Source organism: Euprymna scolopes, chromosome 22 (genome assembly GCF_053919585.1).
Source record: "Euprymna scolopes isolate OS-2025 chromosome 22, ASM5391958v1, whole genome shotgun sequence".
NCBI lineage: Eukaryota > Metazoa > Mollusca > Cephalopoda > Sepiida > Sepiolidae > Euprymna > Euprymna scolopes.
Window position 1 is genome coordinate 9,138,817 of NC_136503.1, and position 20,876 is coordinate 9,159,692.

General features: G+C 30.4%; 1 protein-coding gene across 22 annotated transcripts in view; it reads right to left on the bottom strand.

Moving 5' to 3' along the window:
* Positions 1-20,876, bottom strand: part of LOC145243881 (kinesin-like protein KIF13A) — a 1,028,209-nt gene that overhangs the window by 522,068 nt on the left and 485,265 nt on the right. For all 22 annotated transcript variants that reach the window (XM_080106966.1, XM_080106962.1, XM_080106977.1 and 19 more), the window contains one exon: positions 18,664-18,798. In XM_080106966.1, coding sequence (XP_079963092.1) covers positions 18,664-18,798 — 135 coding nt within the window. The remainder of the gene's footprint in view (positions 1-18,663; positions 18,799-20,876) is intronic.

Consider the following 20,876-nt stretch of genomic DNA (forward strand, 5'->3'; position numbering starts at 1 on the left):
TTTTTTTGTTGTTTTGTCTTCACCTACGGTAAGTTCCATTCTTTAAGACAGGCAATAGGAAGAATCTTTTTGAGAAGCGGGCCATATGTGACAGAGTTCATGATCAGGCAAGTAACACAACTGAAGATTTTAAGCTAAGTTTTTCATTTGAAAATAGCGTAAGCATTAAATGACATCTGCCTTTAAAATATGGAAAGTTGGTGATCCCGCTCTGTTAAATAAACAAATGTTTATATTTTTAATAAAAATACTGACGTTTGAAATGATCTTAAAACATGATCTTTTAAATTACAAAATCATTTTAAAATCATTTTAAAAAAATAAAATCAATGCATTTAATATTATTTTTATAATCTATAAATCAACACGGTTGAAATTGACTCAATTGTTGAACTTAGCTGTAATTTTAACTGAACAAGTAATCCATCTCTCTCTTAGCTCTCTATATATAACTAACACGTGGATATTTAATGTTTCTGTATATCTTTTTTTTTTTTTTTCAGTGTGGCTATCTAATTTACATATGTGCCTGTACACACCACAAACATATTTTTTATCTTTTACCGAGTCACTATTTATAAACGCATGGGTTACAAAGGGGGTTACTGGAAGATAAGGGTTAAAGGGATTGTCAATTGGACGATGATTGCTACCATGTGGAATGGGCAGAAAATTACTCTAAGTTAGATGACCAAAAAAACACGCCGAGCATTACGGGGTCCCCCTCCACGAGGGAACGATTTGAGGACCAATTTTACCTCTATAATGCCCCCTAGAGGGGCAACCAGAGTTATCCCGGAAAATCTGTTCTAGCAAAAATTTACTTTCACCATGACTGATGTTTGTGCAAAATTTCCAAAAACTTCAAGGCATGATTATTGAGAATAGGGTAAACAAACGATTTGGGGGCAATTTTACCCTTATAATTGCCCCAAGAGGGGAGGGGAAACCAGAAGTTGTTCTGTCAAAAATTTACTATTGCCATGACTAATGTTTGTTCAAATTTTTTTTAAAATCCAAGGCATGATTATTGAGAAAAGTGTGAGCAAACGAATGGGAGTGAATTACTAGGTCCAATCCCTCCTTTGTCGGAGGGCGAATAAGTCTACTTCTTTATAAGAATAGTAACACTTCTATACAATACCACGACTAGTGTGTGTGTGTGTGTGTGTGTGTGTGTGTGTGTGTGTGTGTACAGAGTGTCCACAAAGTTTGGCTACATTATGTAGCCAGACTTTGTGGGCACCCTGTATATGTGTGTGTATATATATATATATATATATATATATATATATATATATATATATATATACACTACTTGGAATGTCACCACTTATCACAGCTTGGAGGTCAGTCTAGAATAAGAGTTAAGTGCGAGGTAGAAGGTGAGAGAACATGATCAGTTATGGTGAAACTTGAGTAAGAACATTGTTTAAGAGGAGAGCTCAATAGGAACTTATTCACATAAGATTTTAAGATGACTATGAGCATTCACGAAGCAAACATATGGACAGTTATTGAAAACAAACTCATGGGATTTCCATGTGGTTGTTGTATCTAGACAAGTATTTTACAGAGAGGAACCATAAATTGGAGCTCAGCTTGTATTTGACTCTTGTACAGGTAGAGGATTGCGTCAGGAGCAAAATACTTCCTGGAGCAGTAGAACAATCCCACCATTTTTCCAGTGACTTTGGCAATGGATCTGATATAGGTCTTCCAGTACAGGTAAGTCCCAAAAGCTTGTCGAAGCAGGGTGCTTCTTCAAGATGAAAGCCGTCCATTTCAAGTGAAACAAAGTGATGATATGGTGAAAAGATAGAAGTTTGGTTTTAGATGCATTAAAGGTTACTAGCCAATTGCATAACATGCTCTAGGTTTGAGGAGAGAGAATCAGAAAGATCCTGCTCTTTGTCGGCCTTTGAAGTGTTACCATATACATGCACATACATACACTAGGAGGTTGCCTGGCATTACTCAGTTGTAAAATCCACTTAAATATATTTTAATATAATTGTTATTATATTGTCCCAGTATTTAAAAAAAAAAAAAAAAAAAAAAAAGATTTGGGTGTCTTAAGCTAAAATCGAAACCAAAACAACGCTCCAGTGTTATTTGTTACCATCTGAGATAACGACAGATGGATATCGAAACTTTAAAAATTAACCAATTTTAATGTGTAAATGTTTGCGCATTCATAGACGAGCACGGCATCTCAACTTACAACTGCTCAATTTTAATTTCTTTTAATTTTGACTCTTAGCAGATATTTTTACCAGCTAAAAAACAAATCGAATTTGTTTCATAGGTCTGAATCCCCAATATATCAAGCTTATAAAATAAAAATTGACAGAGTAGTTTGGTAGAGACAATTCTGCATACAGACAGACATGGCCATGTGTGTGTATGTATTAAATAGAGAGGGGGGAACTACTACTGCTAATACTACTATTACTATTAATACTACTACTAATATTTGATTATAATCCATTTTGCATGCTGGCATATGTTGTGCAAATAAAGAAAATTATTTTTAGTTATATAAGAAGAATTTCTTGACATATGTTTTAGTTTAGTGATTGTACCCCAATGAGTCATAAATATGTCTAGTGTGTGTGTGTGTGTGTGTGTGTGTGTGTGTGTGTGTGTGTGTGTGTATATATATATTGAGTAAGATGATTGATAATTTATAATTAAAATTAAAAATTAAAATTGATTTCATAAAGAAGAACAAACAAAATAAATTGTACGATCGTTTCGGAAACAATGTTTTTATTGTGATAGACAATGAGTCTTGGACAATAATTTTATCATATAGTTTTTTGAAACAAAGTTTCATCAGCAAAAATATTGGGTGGGTTTTTTTTTTTTAAAGACACCAAAAATAAGACTAGCATTTTTTTTTTTAGGTAAGGCAGATGTATCTTTTAATGGTTTGCCTTCTAAAAGTCGTATCATTGTTAAAGCATTTACAATTCAAATGAATGCTTTGACGATACTTACGGCTTTTAGAAGGTGAACCATTAAAAGATACATCTGCCTTACCTAAAAAAATGCTAGTCTTATTTTTGGTGTCTTTAAAAAAAAAAACCCACCCAATATTTTTGCTGATGAGGAGACTTTGTTTCAAAAAACTATATGATAAAATTATTGTCCAAGACGTATTGTCTATCTCAATAAAAACATCGTTTCCGAAACGATCGTACAATTTATTGATTTGTTTGTTCTTCCTTATGAAACCGATTTTTAATTTTAATTATCAATCATCTTACTTTAAAATCGCTCTAGGATATATACGCCTATCGAGCTTATTATATGTCTGCATTGCAACGAGCACTGTTTTCTTTTATTTTAATTGTATTAATTTACTAATACATTAAAATATACTCTGCTCTTCGGACTGTTGTTCTAATCCCCTTGAAATATATATATATATATATATATATATATATATATATATATATAAACACATCTGTAGAACAAGTGGGTTAAATCTAGGTTGATACTTGCAGAGAACTTTGTTTATGAATTTGAGTATAAAATTCAGTGTTAAGTACATAGTAATATTAATAACAATCTATGGAAAAACAGTTTTGCCAAGTAAGCTACAAAAATGTAGCTATTTCATCGTGTAGCTTACTTGCCATAAGTATATTTTATACTACTACTAAGCTTTACTCACGTATTGAGCACTGTTGAAGTAAATACTGTGTGTGTGTGTGTGTGTGTGTGTGTGTGTGTGTGTGTGTGTGTGTGTGTGTGTGTGCATTTCACTTCAGCACCATGAAGAATCACAGCAAAATAATTGTCAATTTAATCACATACTTTATTCCCATATGAACATTTTCAATAAATCTTTAAATTATTTTATGGATATTTGGAAAGAGTATAATTACATGTTAGAAAGAGTAGTGTCCCTTAGATCATTAGACTGGACAATGTTAATACTAGGTGTGGGCAAGAATAGCCAATAAAACATGCCTATGATTCTAAAAAGAGGCTTATAATTTTTTATTTTTTTTTTTAGTTTATGTTTAAATTTTAATTGTTTGAAAGATAAAAGACGAAACTTAATTTTTAAGAGAAAAAGATGTACATTTACATGTTATAAAAAATTACAGTAACAAATGTGTGAAAAAAAAAAAAATCATTCAAATTTTAAGTCTGAATAAATCAGCTTTATAAAATTTCTAGAAAAATAATTCTCAGTTCTCTGAATCTATTTTCATGATAATTAGTAAACTAAAATCTTAAGATACCAAATTGAAGAAAATGTGCATGCTTTTTTTTCTTTTTAACTAAAAAATGCATAATTATAAAGAAAGAAAAAGCGATCTATGTAAAAGAAGCATTTCGTTCATTATAAATGAAATTAAATTTGATTTTCACAAAAGTACAAATTATGAAAATTATAATTAGTTTAACTTAATTTTTTTGTAATACAACAAGAAATGTTTATTTAAAATATTTTTGAATGTACACGTGAAAAAATTTATTTTTTTCTAAAAAAGGCTTCATATTCAACTTGATATATATTTTTTTTATTCAGGAATATTCTAAAATAATTGAGGACGTATATTTACCAATGTTTTTCCATAAAAAACTTTTGTAAAATATAATCAATTTTAGCAATTACATTACTCAATTTATTCTGAATTTTATTATTTAAAAAAAAAAAATCTAACAATTATTTATTAATGATAAAATACAAATCAAATTTGAACAAAATGATTATTTACTAATGAAAGCTATAAACTTACATCTTATTTTTTTGACATTCTGTTCATCCATACTTGTTCAAATTAATCGTATCTCATCATTTAAATTATTTTCTTTCTTAGTGACCCAGGACTTCATTTAAAAAAAAAAATTTTTATTTTAATTTTCAAAATTATAAAGAGAAATTTCTTACATTGATGTTTACACGTTAATGCATACAAGGGAAATATAATATTGCATTGAAATTTTTCTTAAATCATACGAAATATTTTTTGTGATTATATTTTTTGGTGAAATATTGGATAAACAATGCTTATATTGTTAGTTCGAGTAATTAATTTTCTTTGAGTTATAGTGATTTCATTAATATAGACTTTTGAGGCTTTTTTTTTTTGTAAATACTGAACAATTATTTTTTATTGTTAACATCTACAATACTTTATTTTCATATAGCAAAAGCAAAAATAAATTAATGCGATTTAAAAAAAATTTATTGAAAACTGTAACTTTAGCGCCTTTTGTTTCCACAAGATAATACATTTTCCACTAAGATTTTAAAACAAATAATGGATTTATTATATTCTGTGCTTGTTAATAAATATTGAAAATCTTATTAATATTGATTGATTTTCTGAAGTTTGGTGAAATTTTAAATGAAGGAAGGGGGCCAAAATGTTTATCCATTTTAAGAATCGACCATTCATTTTGCATTTACCTAGTAAATACTGAATAAGTCGGCTTTTATATTGAATATAATTATCTTCTTTGGTCTCTCTAAGGAAGCCATCTTCCTAGGTATTACCCCAGTCTTTGGAAGGGAAAGAAGGTTACATCCGATCGCTTAAAATTCACTCACCAGGGAATGCCGGTAGAACTGATTATAGCTAGTTTTTCACCCATCCAAAAGGCCACATTTTTGAGGGAGAGTCCTACAATAGAACACTGTTTAACTTTGCTGCTATGGGAGGTAGATAAAAATATAACCACATTTTTTTTTTCATAGTTACAATATAACTCGCATATCTCAACATTACACTGGTTTTCATGCCTCTAAGCAAAGATCGTTTGTTATTGTTTCTGATATGGTTTAGTTATTTGCAAACTAAACTCATTGTAAAGTAAACCCCGGTTATATATATATTATTTGAAATGATCTTCAAAAATGCAATTACGCTTTAGTATTGCTTGTAGTTACAATAAAAATAACTTGTTCAAAAGCTGAATTATTTTTATTACAAACTTCAATCCTGAGGAGGACCAAGTAATACTGAATAATAATTGCTTTATGTAAACCATTTTAAATGTTTATAATATACTAGACAACCCGTTGGGTCAGTATTTTATATTAGCTATGGAATTCATCTATGAACGTGACACTTGTGACGTAAAGAAAATAGTTTTTGTGACATAACAAACATTTCTATGAAAGTATATTAAAATCAAAAAAGAATATAGATAAATTTCTATGAGTCGTTCTGTTTATTATAATTGATTATTTTTGAAAAAAAATTTACAGTTACTGAATTATAAGTGGTTGGCCATACCTATAGGTAAATGTGCACTGAACAGATACTATAATACTTATTATAGTTAAATTCAAATTTTGATATATCTGCTTTTTTTTTTAATTTTTATTTATTTATTTTTTTTTACATCGTTCATTTCTGTATTACGTTTCATGTTAAATAATAATTTCGAAATAATAACGTTAATATTTCAGTGCGCAGGTCATGCGTGCATGCGCAACCGGATGTTGTAAACCGGAAAGTAGGTTACATACATCGTTACAAGGTCATTTGAGTTTTATAATTATATAGATATATATATATATATAAGCTCTACTTCTTATTGAGCATGTCTCTGGATTTTTGAGATGAGGATTGATTATTCTTATCATCTGAATTCTTTGGACTACTCTTCTCATCTTAAGCGTTATTTTCACAAAGTTTTGGTCAATGTAATGGATGACCTTCTTCGAGTGTATCTTTTTGAAACTCCGAGATCAGCGGCGAACTCTGAAATCTGCACAGAATTTTGAACGTAACCCTTTATTTAATCCAGATGAAAGTAACATGCTCTCGTTTCGTCAGCCATGACTATGAAGATTTAGGTAATTCACAATTGTATTTTGAGTGTCGTCCAGTGAAGATTGAACCTTTAACCTCCAAATATATGTTTATCCAAACATTCCATTGGAGTACTTGTAAAACAAGCACAGGAATACAACATTGCAGTGATGGGACAGAGGTTGGAGCTTGCTAGATAGTGTTGGACCTATTAAAGAGACGAGTGGCTGATGCACCAACCCAAATATGACAACAATTCTCCATATTTACATTTAATTGAAGGGGGTTAAGATTTTTTTAAAATTCAATGAACGATAAAAATAAAAAAGAAATATCAGTTTTACAATAAATTGATTGGATGGGTTATGAAATGTTGAAATTTAAATTGTATAAATATTTAAAAGTTTTTTTTTTTTTAACTCTTAAATTTATAATTAAAGATAAAATATGTTAAATATTGCAAAAAATTCACAGAATGAAACCAAGGACGAATACTGTTCTAGTGTGATCATATAAAGTGTTAAATCTTAGTCACATTTCAAAAGCAAATGATTAGACCTATATTTCATTAAATGATGGTATGTTCAGTCATTTTTTTTTCAAGGGAAGACTTTTGGGGCCAACATGTGATTAAGCTAACTTTGTAGACTTAATAATCTCTATTTTTACAGTTGTACAATACGGTTAAACATATTTTAATTTATGCAGATTGCATATGTATCATTATAGAATCAATCCTCTATTGATTATTATATATTACGAGGAATAATTTGCCTGGTGGACTAATGGAAAAAAAAAAAAAAAATGATAAATGATGTCGTTCCTCAAATTCCACCTGCATTTTACAATATCACGTCAGCTGATATTTGGGTTTGACGATGTGTGGCCTGGAAAAATCACTCATGATTAATGTTTAGTTTTAAAATATGCAAACAAAGGAATGATCTGTGCCAATTTTAAATGGTACCTCTTTTTTTTATCATAAACTGAACTCATTAATAGGAGAAAATGAAAATAAAATGGTGAGGTACATCCAGGCTTGAACAGAGGATCAGTCGAAATGTTGTTTTTTTTAAGTAGAAATAATTTGCTGCTATTTTATTATCTCCCTTGGCTGGTGTAACGTGAAATATTTTCCTGTAAAAATTCTTTTTATCTATAAGCTAGAAAAGACTATTTTTAAGATCAGATTTTTTATTTTTTTGATTTTCAATACTTATTGGATGAATTTCTGTACAAAACATATCTAAGAACACTGCCAGGCATATAAATTAGTTTTGTGTGAAATTTGCAAAAGATAGGTTCGTTTCCCATGAGGAAGGAACTCACACATACATGAAGTGACGCTCATATAAGAGTGGAGATTTTAAATATAGTGTGAAGAGTACTGGGATCTTGGAAAGGTTTATTGCAACCAAACTTACAGAGAATACTAATGGTTGTCGGCAATTAAAAGAGAATAAAAATCTGGGGAGATTTGTTGTCACTCAGGCTCCAGAGAATGTCACTAGCTATTCTCAATTTACAAATAAAATAAATGATGAAAAAAAAAAAAAAAAATTAGTTTAAAGTCAGTTTTACATGCTGCCATGTGTTGGGGCCAACAGAATCAGTATAATTAATTAATATACATAATTGCTTTTAGGAGGCAGCAAGTCAGAGTAAATTAGATATTTAACATTTATAATGACAAATAAAAGTAAAATGAAAACAGATACTTTTAAGTTTTTTTTTTTAAAGAATAATTATGAATTGAAAAATAAAAATTAATTCCATTTGTTTTTGATTTTTCTTTTTCTTTTTTTAAACATTCTTGGAATTGAGAAATTTTTTAACATCATCTACCGACAATGCTGATTTTGCATTTCTTATAAACATGGCACAAACAAATTAGGTTGAATCTTGCAATTGAGCTGATCCATATGGAAGTAACATTTTGCTGAACAGGAATTTATACGGAAACAATTTATTCAAAGACATTGATTAATGAATCGATAGTTTTTAACATTCGCCCCCAACAGAGATATGAAACAATTTTGGTTTTAGAAAATAACTGAAAAGTCACTTTCTCTTACAGCTTTGAGAAAGGTATGAACCTGCCCCGACTCCTAGCTATATCTAAAATAGTTTATTCAAACCTTGACAGGGTAACTAATGTAGAAAAATGAAAACTCAAACAAAAAAATGCTACTTTTTATCCCAGGCAATGATTCACATCACCTTAGATTTTTCCTTGTGAGGTCAAAAGAATTGCAGTCGAGGAGTATCGCTGAACTTTTGTTTCATTATAACATTCAAAAAGTATCCATCGTTTATCGAGACAGGAAACCTATCATATCGATTTTTTTTTTTTAATTACACGATCAATTCATAAATATATTTTATTAGTTAATCTAAATTTGAAAGTGAAAAAAAAATTTTTTAAAACAGCAAAAGAATGTCATAAATAGAATATGGCAACTTTGCTAAAAGAGTTTCATATTAGCGATTGAATGTGAGGAATTTAGATTTCAGGATTTATTATTGGAGGAGGTGGGGTCAGATTGGATATGCCAGTGGCTGAACCAGCTTCCTTCAAAGGAGGAAGTTTCATGGGAATATCGTTCCCCATTTGATGACAGCATTAGATTTTTTCAGTTCTTGCAGGGAGGTGTCAACATCCTCTTATATACAGCGCCAGGTGTTCCAAATAGGCATCCATTCTTAGTATTGACCAGGCTCAACATTGCTTAACTTCAGTAATCTAGTAAGAAACTGAGTCAATGTGATTATTCCGGTAGGGGTTGGAGGGGCAAAGTTGAAGATAATTGCTTTTTTTGTTTTTTTTTTTTTGCTTTTTTTGTGAAAGATTTCCAAAGTTTATAAAGAGTGATCAGATAAAGAATATAAATTCTTTTTGATAAATGTGATTTTTATTTTATTTATTGAGAAAGATTTGGAAAATAAATATTTTAATTTAATGACAAAGAAAATCTATCACTATATTTTGTACTAGTTGAAATGATTAAAAAACAAATATTGTTAAGATAGGGCATTCGATTTGTACATTTAGTGATGAAAATGTTATTTGAAACAGAGCCTCGTATAGGGATGATTAGACAGCTAATCTCACCTGTCTGTTTAACTGTATGTATGCCTGTCTAAAACTTTTGACAGAGGCGACGGATTTTCATGAGATCAATATTGTTTTAAAGTTCAACCCTTCGGGCAACAAATATCGAAATATTGGCTAAAAACATTAATTCCTTCACCCTCACAAGGCACTTTTCTACAGGGAGGGGTCTCTTTTTTTGCCGATATTTTCGAAAGTCATCCCCCTTTTCGATTGACTAGCCTTAATTTAAACCTTCGCCACTTAGGCTTAGTGATGGACGCAATGGTAAAGACGTCACGTCTTTTTTTCACATTCTTTTCCTCATTTGCGGTAAGAGTTCGAGCCTGCCTGCCTATTACCACATTTTTTTTTTTTGCTGAACACACACCTCCAAATACCCGGGCAACGATGGGCACCCAGGCTAGTATTATATATAAAAGGCAAAATGGATGTGAGCATTTGTGTATGCCCATGAAAGGCTTTTTGAATTGGGCTTCTCACGTCGGTTAGATTCGGCAAGAAGTTTTCACATACTTCCTAGATCGTAATATCTCGTATTCGCAAACAAACATTTTATTTTTATTTTATTTTTTTGATAGAGTTAAAAAAATTCCCACTGTGGTGTCGTCGCAGGTATTTGTTTGTCTTTTTCGTATAAAGTGAAACTATTTGAACACAAACGACAGCTTATCTGGCCCCCGACCAAGCTTAAAAGCAATGTTCATTTCTGCACATGCGTGGCGAATCCTATGATTCTTAAATTAATTACCAACTCATTGAATTCACTATCCTTTTTGGCCTAATGGTTAGCGAGGAAGACAAATTACTCTACGTTTTCGAGTTCGACCCCACCTCTCTATTTAAAATTTTTTTTTTTTTTTATTTCGTCCTTGTGCCAATATCCTCAACCCTGGCAAAAGTTTATTACCAACTCTTTAACTTCACTATTCTCTTCGATCTAATGGTTAGCATGGAAAACTAATTACCCACCTATCTTTTTCTTTTTAACCACGTGGAAGCCATTCTTAACTTCGCTTCGGCCTTGTGCTAATATCCTCTACCCGAGCAACGCTGGGTACTCCTCGCTAGTCTAAAATAAGATGCATCTATTCTATCTACACATTAAACAATGAAAATGATATTTTAAACTGAACTTATGAAGATGCCTGAATGCATCTAAAAATTACAAAAATAAACAATATGTAATTATTTTATTTAGCCAAGCCTTGAATAGCAGTAGGTCATGTGTCCAAGACAATAATTAATCAATAAGAATGGCACAGTTTGTGAAATTTCAATGAAAGACAGAAAAATATATCGCACTTCACAGAAACACAAAATGGAAGAAAGCAGTTAAGGAAGGTCAAAAAATTTCTTTAAAAAAAAAAAAATCATTTACTTTTGTTGGTTGTTCACACTTCTGGTGAACTATGTCTAGATATGTTACCAATGAAATAGACATTGCAATAGCAACTTTGAAACATTGTCATTGGAAATTGCAGAACACAGGTTTTGTTTTAAGTTAAAAGCAAATCAATAAATTGTGGAGATATTGTTTTTTTGTTTTTTACTTTTTTTTTTTTTTTAAATTCTAAAATGAAAGAATTAATCTGAACTTTTAAGTTTTTTTATAGGTTATATCTACTCTTTCATTATTAATGGTCATTATTACAACATTCATCCTGTGTCAGTTGCATTCCTTATCCATTTAGTTAACATAAAAGGTATATACAAAGGAGAAATTTGAAAATATCTATAGTGCTTTGAAAATTCGACAGTTTTGTCTCGATGGTAATTTATCAGACAATAAAAATTGCCAAATAAAACATGCAATTATTTTGTGCCTGCAAGTATTTTCAACAAAAGATGAATCTCATTTGAAGAGAAGCTTTTAATTTTCCATGTTTTTAATCAAATAAGTTTCTTGCAATCGTTTTTAATGTAAGAATATTTCAGAAGAATTCGCTTTTATTTTTACAACATTTAATAATGCCAGTATTATTCAAAATCTCATTCAATATAATTAGCAGACTAAGTTTCAATATGTGACAATACGTATAAAAACTTTGGATCTAATATCGCATGAAATCTTTAAAAAAATGTTTCCAATAAACTATTTCACATACACTAAAGAATAGAAATGTGTTTTTACATTTTTTGTTAAAATAAGTGCTAATAACAAAAAAATAAGGAATAATATTTTGTCAAAGAAAAACAATTGATCAGATCGACACATAAAACTCAAAACTGAAAATCTTTGAAAACCAAGAAATGTTAAAATATTAAATGATAAAATCATTTTTATATATAATGTTCATATTTTCATTATAGAAACATACTTTTATCAAGGGTAGAAGACTGTGTTCAATTTTTTTTTCTCTTCATATTCTGGTGGTATTAACCCCAAGAGGGCTGAATCCCTCATGGATAAAGAGAAATGACACCTGATTTCACTGGCGATCGTAGTAGTCTAATACCACCAGAATATGAAAAGAAAAAAAACAACATTTTAACACAGACAGTCTTCTACCCTTGATAAAGGTATGTTTCAAAAAAAAAAAAAAAAAAAAAAAAAGACATTTTATATATATATATATATATATATATATATATATATATATATATATATATATATATATATATATGAATGATTTATCATTTAATAAATATTTTAAAATTTCTTGGTTTTCAAAGATTTTCAATTTTAACATTCCGAAATGTTTTCTAAAATGTGGAACACACTTCTACATAAGTCATTTAATAAAAGTACATGTAGCATAATGGTTATAATGTTTGTTAATGGGCCAAGAGACTTGAGTTCAATCCCCAGTAGAGTCACAAAACTTAAAATAAACAATTTCTTTAAATGGTACTTTATGCCTCTTTCCTAACCACTCACCCAAAATCAAGGGTAAGTGGCGAAATCCAGAGAAAGAAATTGTGCCTTTTTACATCTGTGTAGTAGCCAATGAAAAGAAAGCCTCTAGGTTACATTCAACTATGATCAATTCATTTATTTTATATTTGCTAATGTGTGAAATTTGTAATTGCCTTTAATATAATACAACTTGTGCCCGTTTCAATCTGCATAATACGAAAATTCCAATAATCTTACTTGCTTGGTTGTTTGCAAATTGAATAGTTTAAATGGTGCAGGAACAACAAATGAGATAAGAAATGATTGGAAAAAGGGTATAGCATCAACATAAAGGGAGAGTTAACATGTTCTGAACAATGCTCATCCACTGGGATCTTCTGATAGCTCAATTGTTTCAATTAAGTGCAGTAAGACCTCTGACGTACATTTTCATCACAGAGTGTAGCGATACTCTATGGCTGACTGGTACAGCCTCAGATATTTCATATCAGAAATTCCTCTGCATTCCCTTCTTTAAAAGAATGTGTCCTCTATCGCATTTGATATAACTGATTGAATTATGTTCAGTATCGAGAGCTTTATACCCTCTACGAAATCTTAACAAAAACTTAATAGCCAGCCTTTTACACAGGCAAAGGCATCTAAAGATGGAATACTTGGTACATCTGAAGAGGAGCCACTCAGAACACTCTTTCTTACCTTGTGCAAAAGTGACTTTGAAATCTAGTGAGGAATGCCCTCTTCTCTTTAGCCTCGTTATCATGGAAGAGTGGTTTCTGGGTTTTTTCTAGTTTGTTATTTTCATATTATGTGCTCAACTGAACTCCAATCCATGCCTCTCACAGAAAACATTTACAGCAAAATTTTGTTGTTTTATAACCACAAATTATTTTCCTTTTTCTCTCTGTGTACCTACATATAAATGGAACTTCTGAGAAAAGTGCCTTTCCAAGAATTGCCAATCTCAAGAATTCAGTGCCATGAGACTGCTTCCCAGCCAACTACAACAGGTTCGTTTTCAAGTCCATTCTTAAATTCTTGTAGAGCCATCCTAAATAATCAAACTCTTCCCATTCCCAATCATTGTTTCACAAGATCTCCAACTATGGTATAGCTAGAAATGTCTTCTCAATTACTAAATCATTTCTCTCTGATAGGTTCATAAGAGTAGTGGTTGATGGCAGAAATCAGAAGCTCTCAGTATTAATGCTGGAGTCCCTCAGGGGTTCATCCTGGGCCCAACTCTCTTCCTGATCTACATTAATGATCTTCCAAATCACATTCTTACATCATACGTAGACATTTATGCTGATGACACTACCATCTATGGTGACACATCTAAGACCGTAAACGACCAAGTTCTCTCTGATTCTCTCTCCTCTGATCTTGAGCAAGTAGTACAATGGGGAAAGAAGTGGATTGTTACTTTTAATGCATCTAAAACCAAACTTTTATCTTTACATCATCAATGCTCTGATCCCCATCTGGCATCAATTGGAATGGATGGCTCTCGTGTTGGGGAGGCCTCATGTTTTGACAAGCTTCCTGATCTTAAATGGAACACATACATTAAATCTGTTGCCAAGGCTGCTGGAAAAATGGTGGGATCCTTCTATCGATCCAGTAGATCGATCACTGCTGATGCAATTCTCTATCTATATAAGAGACAAGTACGTCCAAGGATGGAATACTGTTGTCACATCTGGGCAGGAGCTGCTAGAAAGGACTTATCCTGCCTTGATAGAGTTCAAAATAGACTTCGTAGCCTTGTGGGGGATGTCCTTTTCTCTTCCCTGCAACCTCTTTCTCATAGAAGAGATGTTGCAAGTTTGTCTCTGCTTTATCGTTATTTTCATGGCAAGTGCTCGGCTGAGCTTCAATCTATGCTCCCCGCCCTCGCCAGACTTTCACAAGAAACACCCGTCTAGCAGAAAACACTATCACTAATTTCTCCCACTCTTTATCTGTGCCTAAACCTAAACGTAGATTCCATGAGCAAAGCTTCTTTCTTAGAAATGCACACCTGTGGAATTATCTTCTACAATATGGTTGTCTTCAAGTTTTTGATGAACTGTTCCATACAAGTTAACAAATTTAGCGAATTTCCATTATTAATGATTACTATATTGTCCAATTTCTACTGTACACTCTAACTCTTATCTTCGAGTGGCCTCTTCGCCTTAATAAGTGGTGATGCCTATGTAAAAAAAAAAAAAAAAAATTTTTTTTCAGGACAAACTCATTAACCCTAATAAAGTACTAAATAGAATTTAGTTCTAAATGACATCTTATGATAGGTTGAACGTTCAATTCTTAGTGTAGTAATATTAATACGAATTGCTGAAGACTTCTACCTGACAAAATGAGAGAAAGTTACCACGATGAATCTAATAAAGGGTCCTATTCAAAATTATGTACAGATTTGCAAATTTGATGAAATACACATCAAGGAAAAGGTTAAATCAACCAAAACGTGAGAATAGCACTCAAGATAAAAACAGTAGTCCGAAGAATCCAATTAATAAAATTTGCTTGTATTCAACATAAACTATATTCTACACTATTATGACAAGTAAAACACAATAAGACAAAGATGTTCTAAATATATTATAAATAATTATAAAACAACATTTTAACTAATATACAAAACAAAGTTGGATATATGTGTAACACCAGATTTCTAAGAATGATAGGACATAGTATACAGGTTTAATTACAATGATTATTTGCATGGCATTGATAGTTTTTTTTATTTCATGTGTTGGGAAGAGAGAGAGAGAGAGAGAGAGAGAGAGAGAGAGAGAGAGAGAGAGAGAGAGAGAAAATCTACAGTTTGTAAGTTTAACATGTCAGGTTACCGATATGGTAAGCAGACAAAAGATAATTGATTCTCTTTAAGTTTGAAACAGGATTTGGTCAGCGAAACTCAAGGAAGAAGAGCTTTTACTATCTTTCTCCTCTCCATTCTGTTCTTCACAGCATCAAGTTCAGATTAATCAAATCTTTGATGCTCAAATGCCAATTATGTTCGTTCTTTTATTCACTTAAATTCGACATATGCAAACTAACTTGATTTGCTTAACTACATCTCTGAACTTGTTGTCTCGGATGTTAAAATAAAGACACCATGAGAATGTGTCTGCTAACCTGATAGCATTCATAATAAAGGAGGGCAGTTGTTCAAATCCTCACTCGCAAACTAGGACTTAAACAATTCTTTAATTTTCAAATCTCAGATTAGACAAGGACAAGCCCTTATATGGCAGGGGTGAGACAAGTTGGGCTCACTTCCACCGCTTGATCCTAGTTCAGCATCATCTAGTCTGTCACAAAATGATATTGTAATGATTTCAAAAATTTCATTAAAAAAAAAAAAAAAAAAAAAAAGTCTTCTGGGCAACACCTTTGCCGGTACAGCTAGTATTAATCATAATTTATAAAGAAAAAAAACAAAAAACATTTTCATTCAATTATTTACAAAAGAAAAAAAAACTCTTCAAATACATTTATCCATTAAAAGTATAGGCAAGTCTTAAAAAAGATGTTTCAATTTGCCAAACACATTTATTGATTTTGTTCCTTAAAAGCTAATAAAGTTGCCAATTTTCATTTTCTCAGATGCAGGTGCTAGTTAAAATGGGAGGGAGGGGGCTCATTTTTACATGCTATGCCTGTTGCCAGCATAGAAACAATTATTATTGAGAAGCGAGAATAGATAGTTATACACAGAAGAAAACAACCATCTTGAATTGCAATATTCAAAACCGAACGTAACTCAGTGTTGTGGGGTAACATTGACAACATGTTTTAAAATTATTAATATTACTCGATCTTCTTTCCACCTTTGTATTTAACCCACCTATATTCATGTTTAAATCAATCGTTAGTGTGCATGTGTGGTTTCCTTTAGTGGAACTCTTCAATATTTTATATTCTTTTTTGTAAGAAAGAAAACCGACAATCTGTAAGAAAGAAAACTTTTTTTTCTAATCTATTAACTTGGTGCAAAAATAATGCCGTTTTTTTTTTTTTTTTTTTTACGTTTAACTATATATATATAAAAACAACACTTTTGCGCCAACCTAATGTTTTCTGTGTAAAGTACATAAGTTCAATATACTCTAGCACAACGAAAACTGAATAAATTTATTTTTGAGGTTTACTTGATTAAATAATTTAGAGAATTGGATTTAGATATTTCTATAATTTATTATGCGCGGAGATTGTTAAGAGATATCCACAGAGGCATGATAAACAAGAGAAATATCAGATTTCTCAATTATATAAATAAAGTATGAACAAAAAAAGTATTTTGTGAAATTAAAACAAACAAACCAAGTATATATATATATATATATATATATATATATATATATATATATATATATATATATATATATATATATATTTTAAAAGATAAAAATTGAAACAACTTAAGATGTAACAAAGTTAGAATATATTTTTGGAAAGTAAACAAAGTTAGAGAAGATGAATGACAGGGTTTGATCTCAGGGTCAGTTGTGAAAGCAAACAGCGGTTTGGTTGCTTCAATCACATGGGATGAAATATATTTGGATAAGATTTGGTTGCAGTATAAAACTAATGTGAATAAAGAGAACTGTTCGGATACTTTAACAATTAATCTAAAACAATTCTTAGAACAAAATCGAATAATTAAGACAAATGAAATAGTTTCAGTTAAATTATTATAACTTGTTTGTGTGATTAGGAGTTTCATCTTTCGATTACAGCATCAACAGCAGGCCATGAGGAAGAAACAAGCCAACATCTTTGACCCCCACTGAGGCTATACAACAGAAAGGCAATTTTTACTTTGAACTTGATAAAATATGAACATGCAATCAAGTAGTTGATACTCTGATTAGTCTTTAGCAATCTAATGATGAAGTCTCTTACCAGTGTACTGGATGCAATTCGGTTCAAGATGACAAAAGGCTCAATTTAGAGAAGGAATCTAGTGCCAGTTGATATTATGTTTCAAACAGCAAACCTCTTCCTACTTTTATTCAATTAAAGCTATATCAGAAGAGTGGAAATTCAAGCGGTTGAATGGTCATTATACAGAATTGCCAATCCCTATCAACTTGAAGATAGGTCAATTATTTGAACCACTTTCAGTTCAAATAGAAATAACTGCTTCAATTTAAATAAGGATTCTATTCAAAATGCTCTACTTTAGTCTTTAGGGTGCTATTACAAATATATGTCAAGAGAGATTTTATATGCCAAATATATACCATTAAAAGAAAACTATTGCTTATTTTAACTAGTTTTCAATTGTTTTTAAATGTTACCTTCTTTATTAATCCATTACCCATATCTGTAAGGGTAAATCTACATGAAGAATATAAGGACAGAAAAATAACCAGATTATGTAAGTCTGAATTAGATAAGAAACGGAAATGCATTCTGGTAAATCTTTATGAATTAATTTTTTTACAATAGGACTTTTAAAATATTTTATTTTATGCTATTATATTTGAGTTCAATAAATATTTGAATTATAATAACTAAAACTTCAACGTAATTATCATAGTTATGTTGATGTGAGAAAAACATACATAGTTGTATAATTTCATTCATATGTTATTCAAGAGAAAATGAAATAAGTTTTACTTAAGTTGTGTGAGTGCTTAACATCCCTCTCTTCTCCCTGATGCCAACTTGTACTTTCCTCAATTCTGGGAAGCACCAGAAAAGAATATGAACATTATAATCTGAAATGAACTTCGAGTTCAGTTAAATTATTTTGCCCTTTTTTTTTTTTTTTTTTTTTTTTTTTACAGAGAGTTAGTCAATCAAGGGAGACAATATAAACATTACAACTTGCCTTTTTTTTTTCTTTTTTTTTTAATCTCCAATTATGAACAAAGATATTGACTTACCATGGATCCACTGTCCACGAGAGTTTGAGTGACAATAATATTGAAAACTGCATGTGAGCGGCTGCTCTCACTATTCATATTTGTTGCAGCTACAGTCCTAGATTTGTTACCCTCATTCATCAAGTTGTCAATATCCTAAGGAAAAAACAAACAGAAAAACATTGTGATTGTTAGTAGACAAAAGTTATCACTGTAAGTAAATTAAAACAAAAATTAATACATGATACCATATAAACATGATCACATAATTTTTATTAAAATGATTTACCTAGTTTTCTGCATGCTTCCACCAGTTCTTCTAAACAGCTCCAATTTTTTTTTTTTAAATACGATTAACTAAAATAAGAGATGCCCAAATAAATAAATCACGTAGTGATTCAAAGATGTATATGTTATAGAAGACAGACAAAGCTAAGTATTTTATAGTTTCATGTGTATTCAAAGTTCATTCAATACAAATATTTTTTCTGCATTTACTTCAACACGAGCAGAGCTTAATAGTAGTATGAAAATATATTAATAGCAAATAAGTTACATAGAAACGGTTGTGTTCAATTTTCGAGTGAAATCATCAAGCTCATAGGGGAAAAGAAATTTCAATTGGCAGCAAAGAGGGAAATCATCAGAATAATTGCCGAAAGGTTTTCTCTTACAAATCAAACACATTTCTATAGTTTGTTATATGTACACAGTTATATATTTATATGTATATAATGCATCAATAAAATGAAAATCAAAGATTATATCAAACTTTAGTAATTAAAATAAGATGCCAACTTTCTTACACTTATAAGCATTTGCATTACAATATAAAATTTCAGTTTCAATATAATGTACTAATTGAAGTATGTTTCAGTAGAGTTTCTCAAATTTTCTTTTTCTGCAATTTCAAATCAACTAAAAGATATGATTTTGCTTTTATTTTAATAATAAAAAAATTAAATGTACTTTTAATAAGTAAATGTTTAATTATACCATATTTTTTAAAGAGATTTTTCTAACTATCTTTGTGTTAAAAAAACAAAAAACAAAAATAATGCATGTTCTATAGATATGGATGTTTTCAATTCGTTAAACCATCATGAACGCTGGGGGGGGGGGGGTTAAAAAAGTGTAAAAAGATTACCGAAAAACGGCACAGGCAATCAGAAGCAAAAAAAAAAAAAAAAAAAAAAAAAACATTCTCACACACTTCCAAAAAAGACATTAACAATTTAAATTTATGAATGATAGAATTAGCATCACAAGAAAAATATTTTATGTTAAGCATTTTAAAATGTTACTGATTTCATACATAATTTTATTATAGATTGTTGCTTTCAATGAAAATAACGTCGAATATTTCTCATTTTTGTTTCAAATTGGTTTTGGAATGCATTATTTTCGTGTTATCAACTAAAACTTGTAAATGAAGAGAGGACGATTATATTTTTGTAGATATTGGTAAATTCAGCTAAAGTTCACAAAATACATGGATCCGCAATGGGATAAGTTAGTTGTTAAACCAATGAAACTATTAGATTTATTATTACTAGCGGGACCTATGGAAATTCCACAACAAACGCTTTCATAGGTAATATATTGATGTTGGCATTCTACGAATGTTCAACGCAAATGGAGATGCCCTGATATTATTGTAGCTCTTTTGTTAAAACTGCAAAAGTATTTATCTAAGTTAGCAGGGACGCCCGGCGCAGCTAGGTCGTTAAAATACATTAAATCCATTTTAATTTATGCAAATTTCATATATATTATTATAGGGTCAATTTTCTATCAATTCTTATATATTATAAAGTTGTGATATCAAAAGTAAAAAAATATATTCATATGACTTGAGTGCATCAGCTTGTATCAAAACTGAAACCAAAAAATTGTGTGTGTGTAAGTTGAGTTCTTTCAGCTATAGCCAAAACCAAAGCGTATGAAGAATTCTTGGTAAAATTATTGTAAAAAAATAGATGACTTGAGCTATAATTGAAACTGAAACCAAAACTTATGAAGAATTCTTGGTGAAATTTTTTATTACAAGAAATGGAAAGTCATAACAATTAAAAGGACAGTCACTTGGAAGAAAAAAATGTGTGACACACAAAATAACACACACACTATTGTATTAAAATATAGATTATTATTATTGGAGTTCCATTCCATCAAAGGGCATTCAAACAGAGCTAATAGTAATTTTTTCTAATCTCTTAAGGATTGCAGAGTTG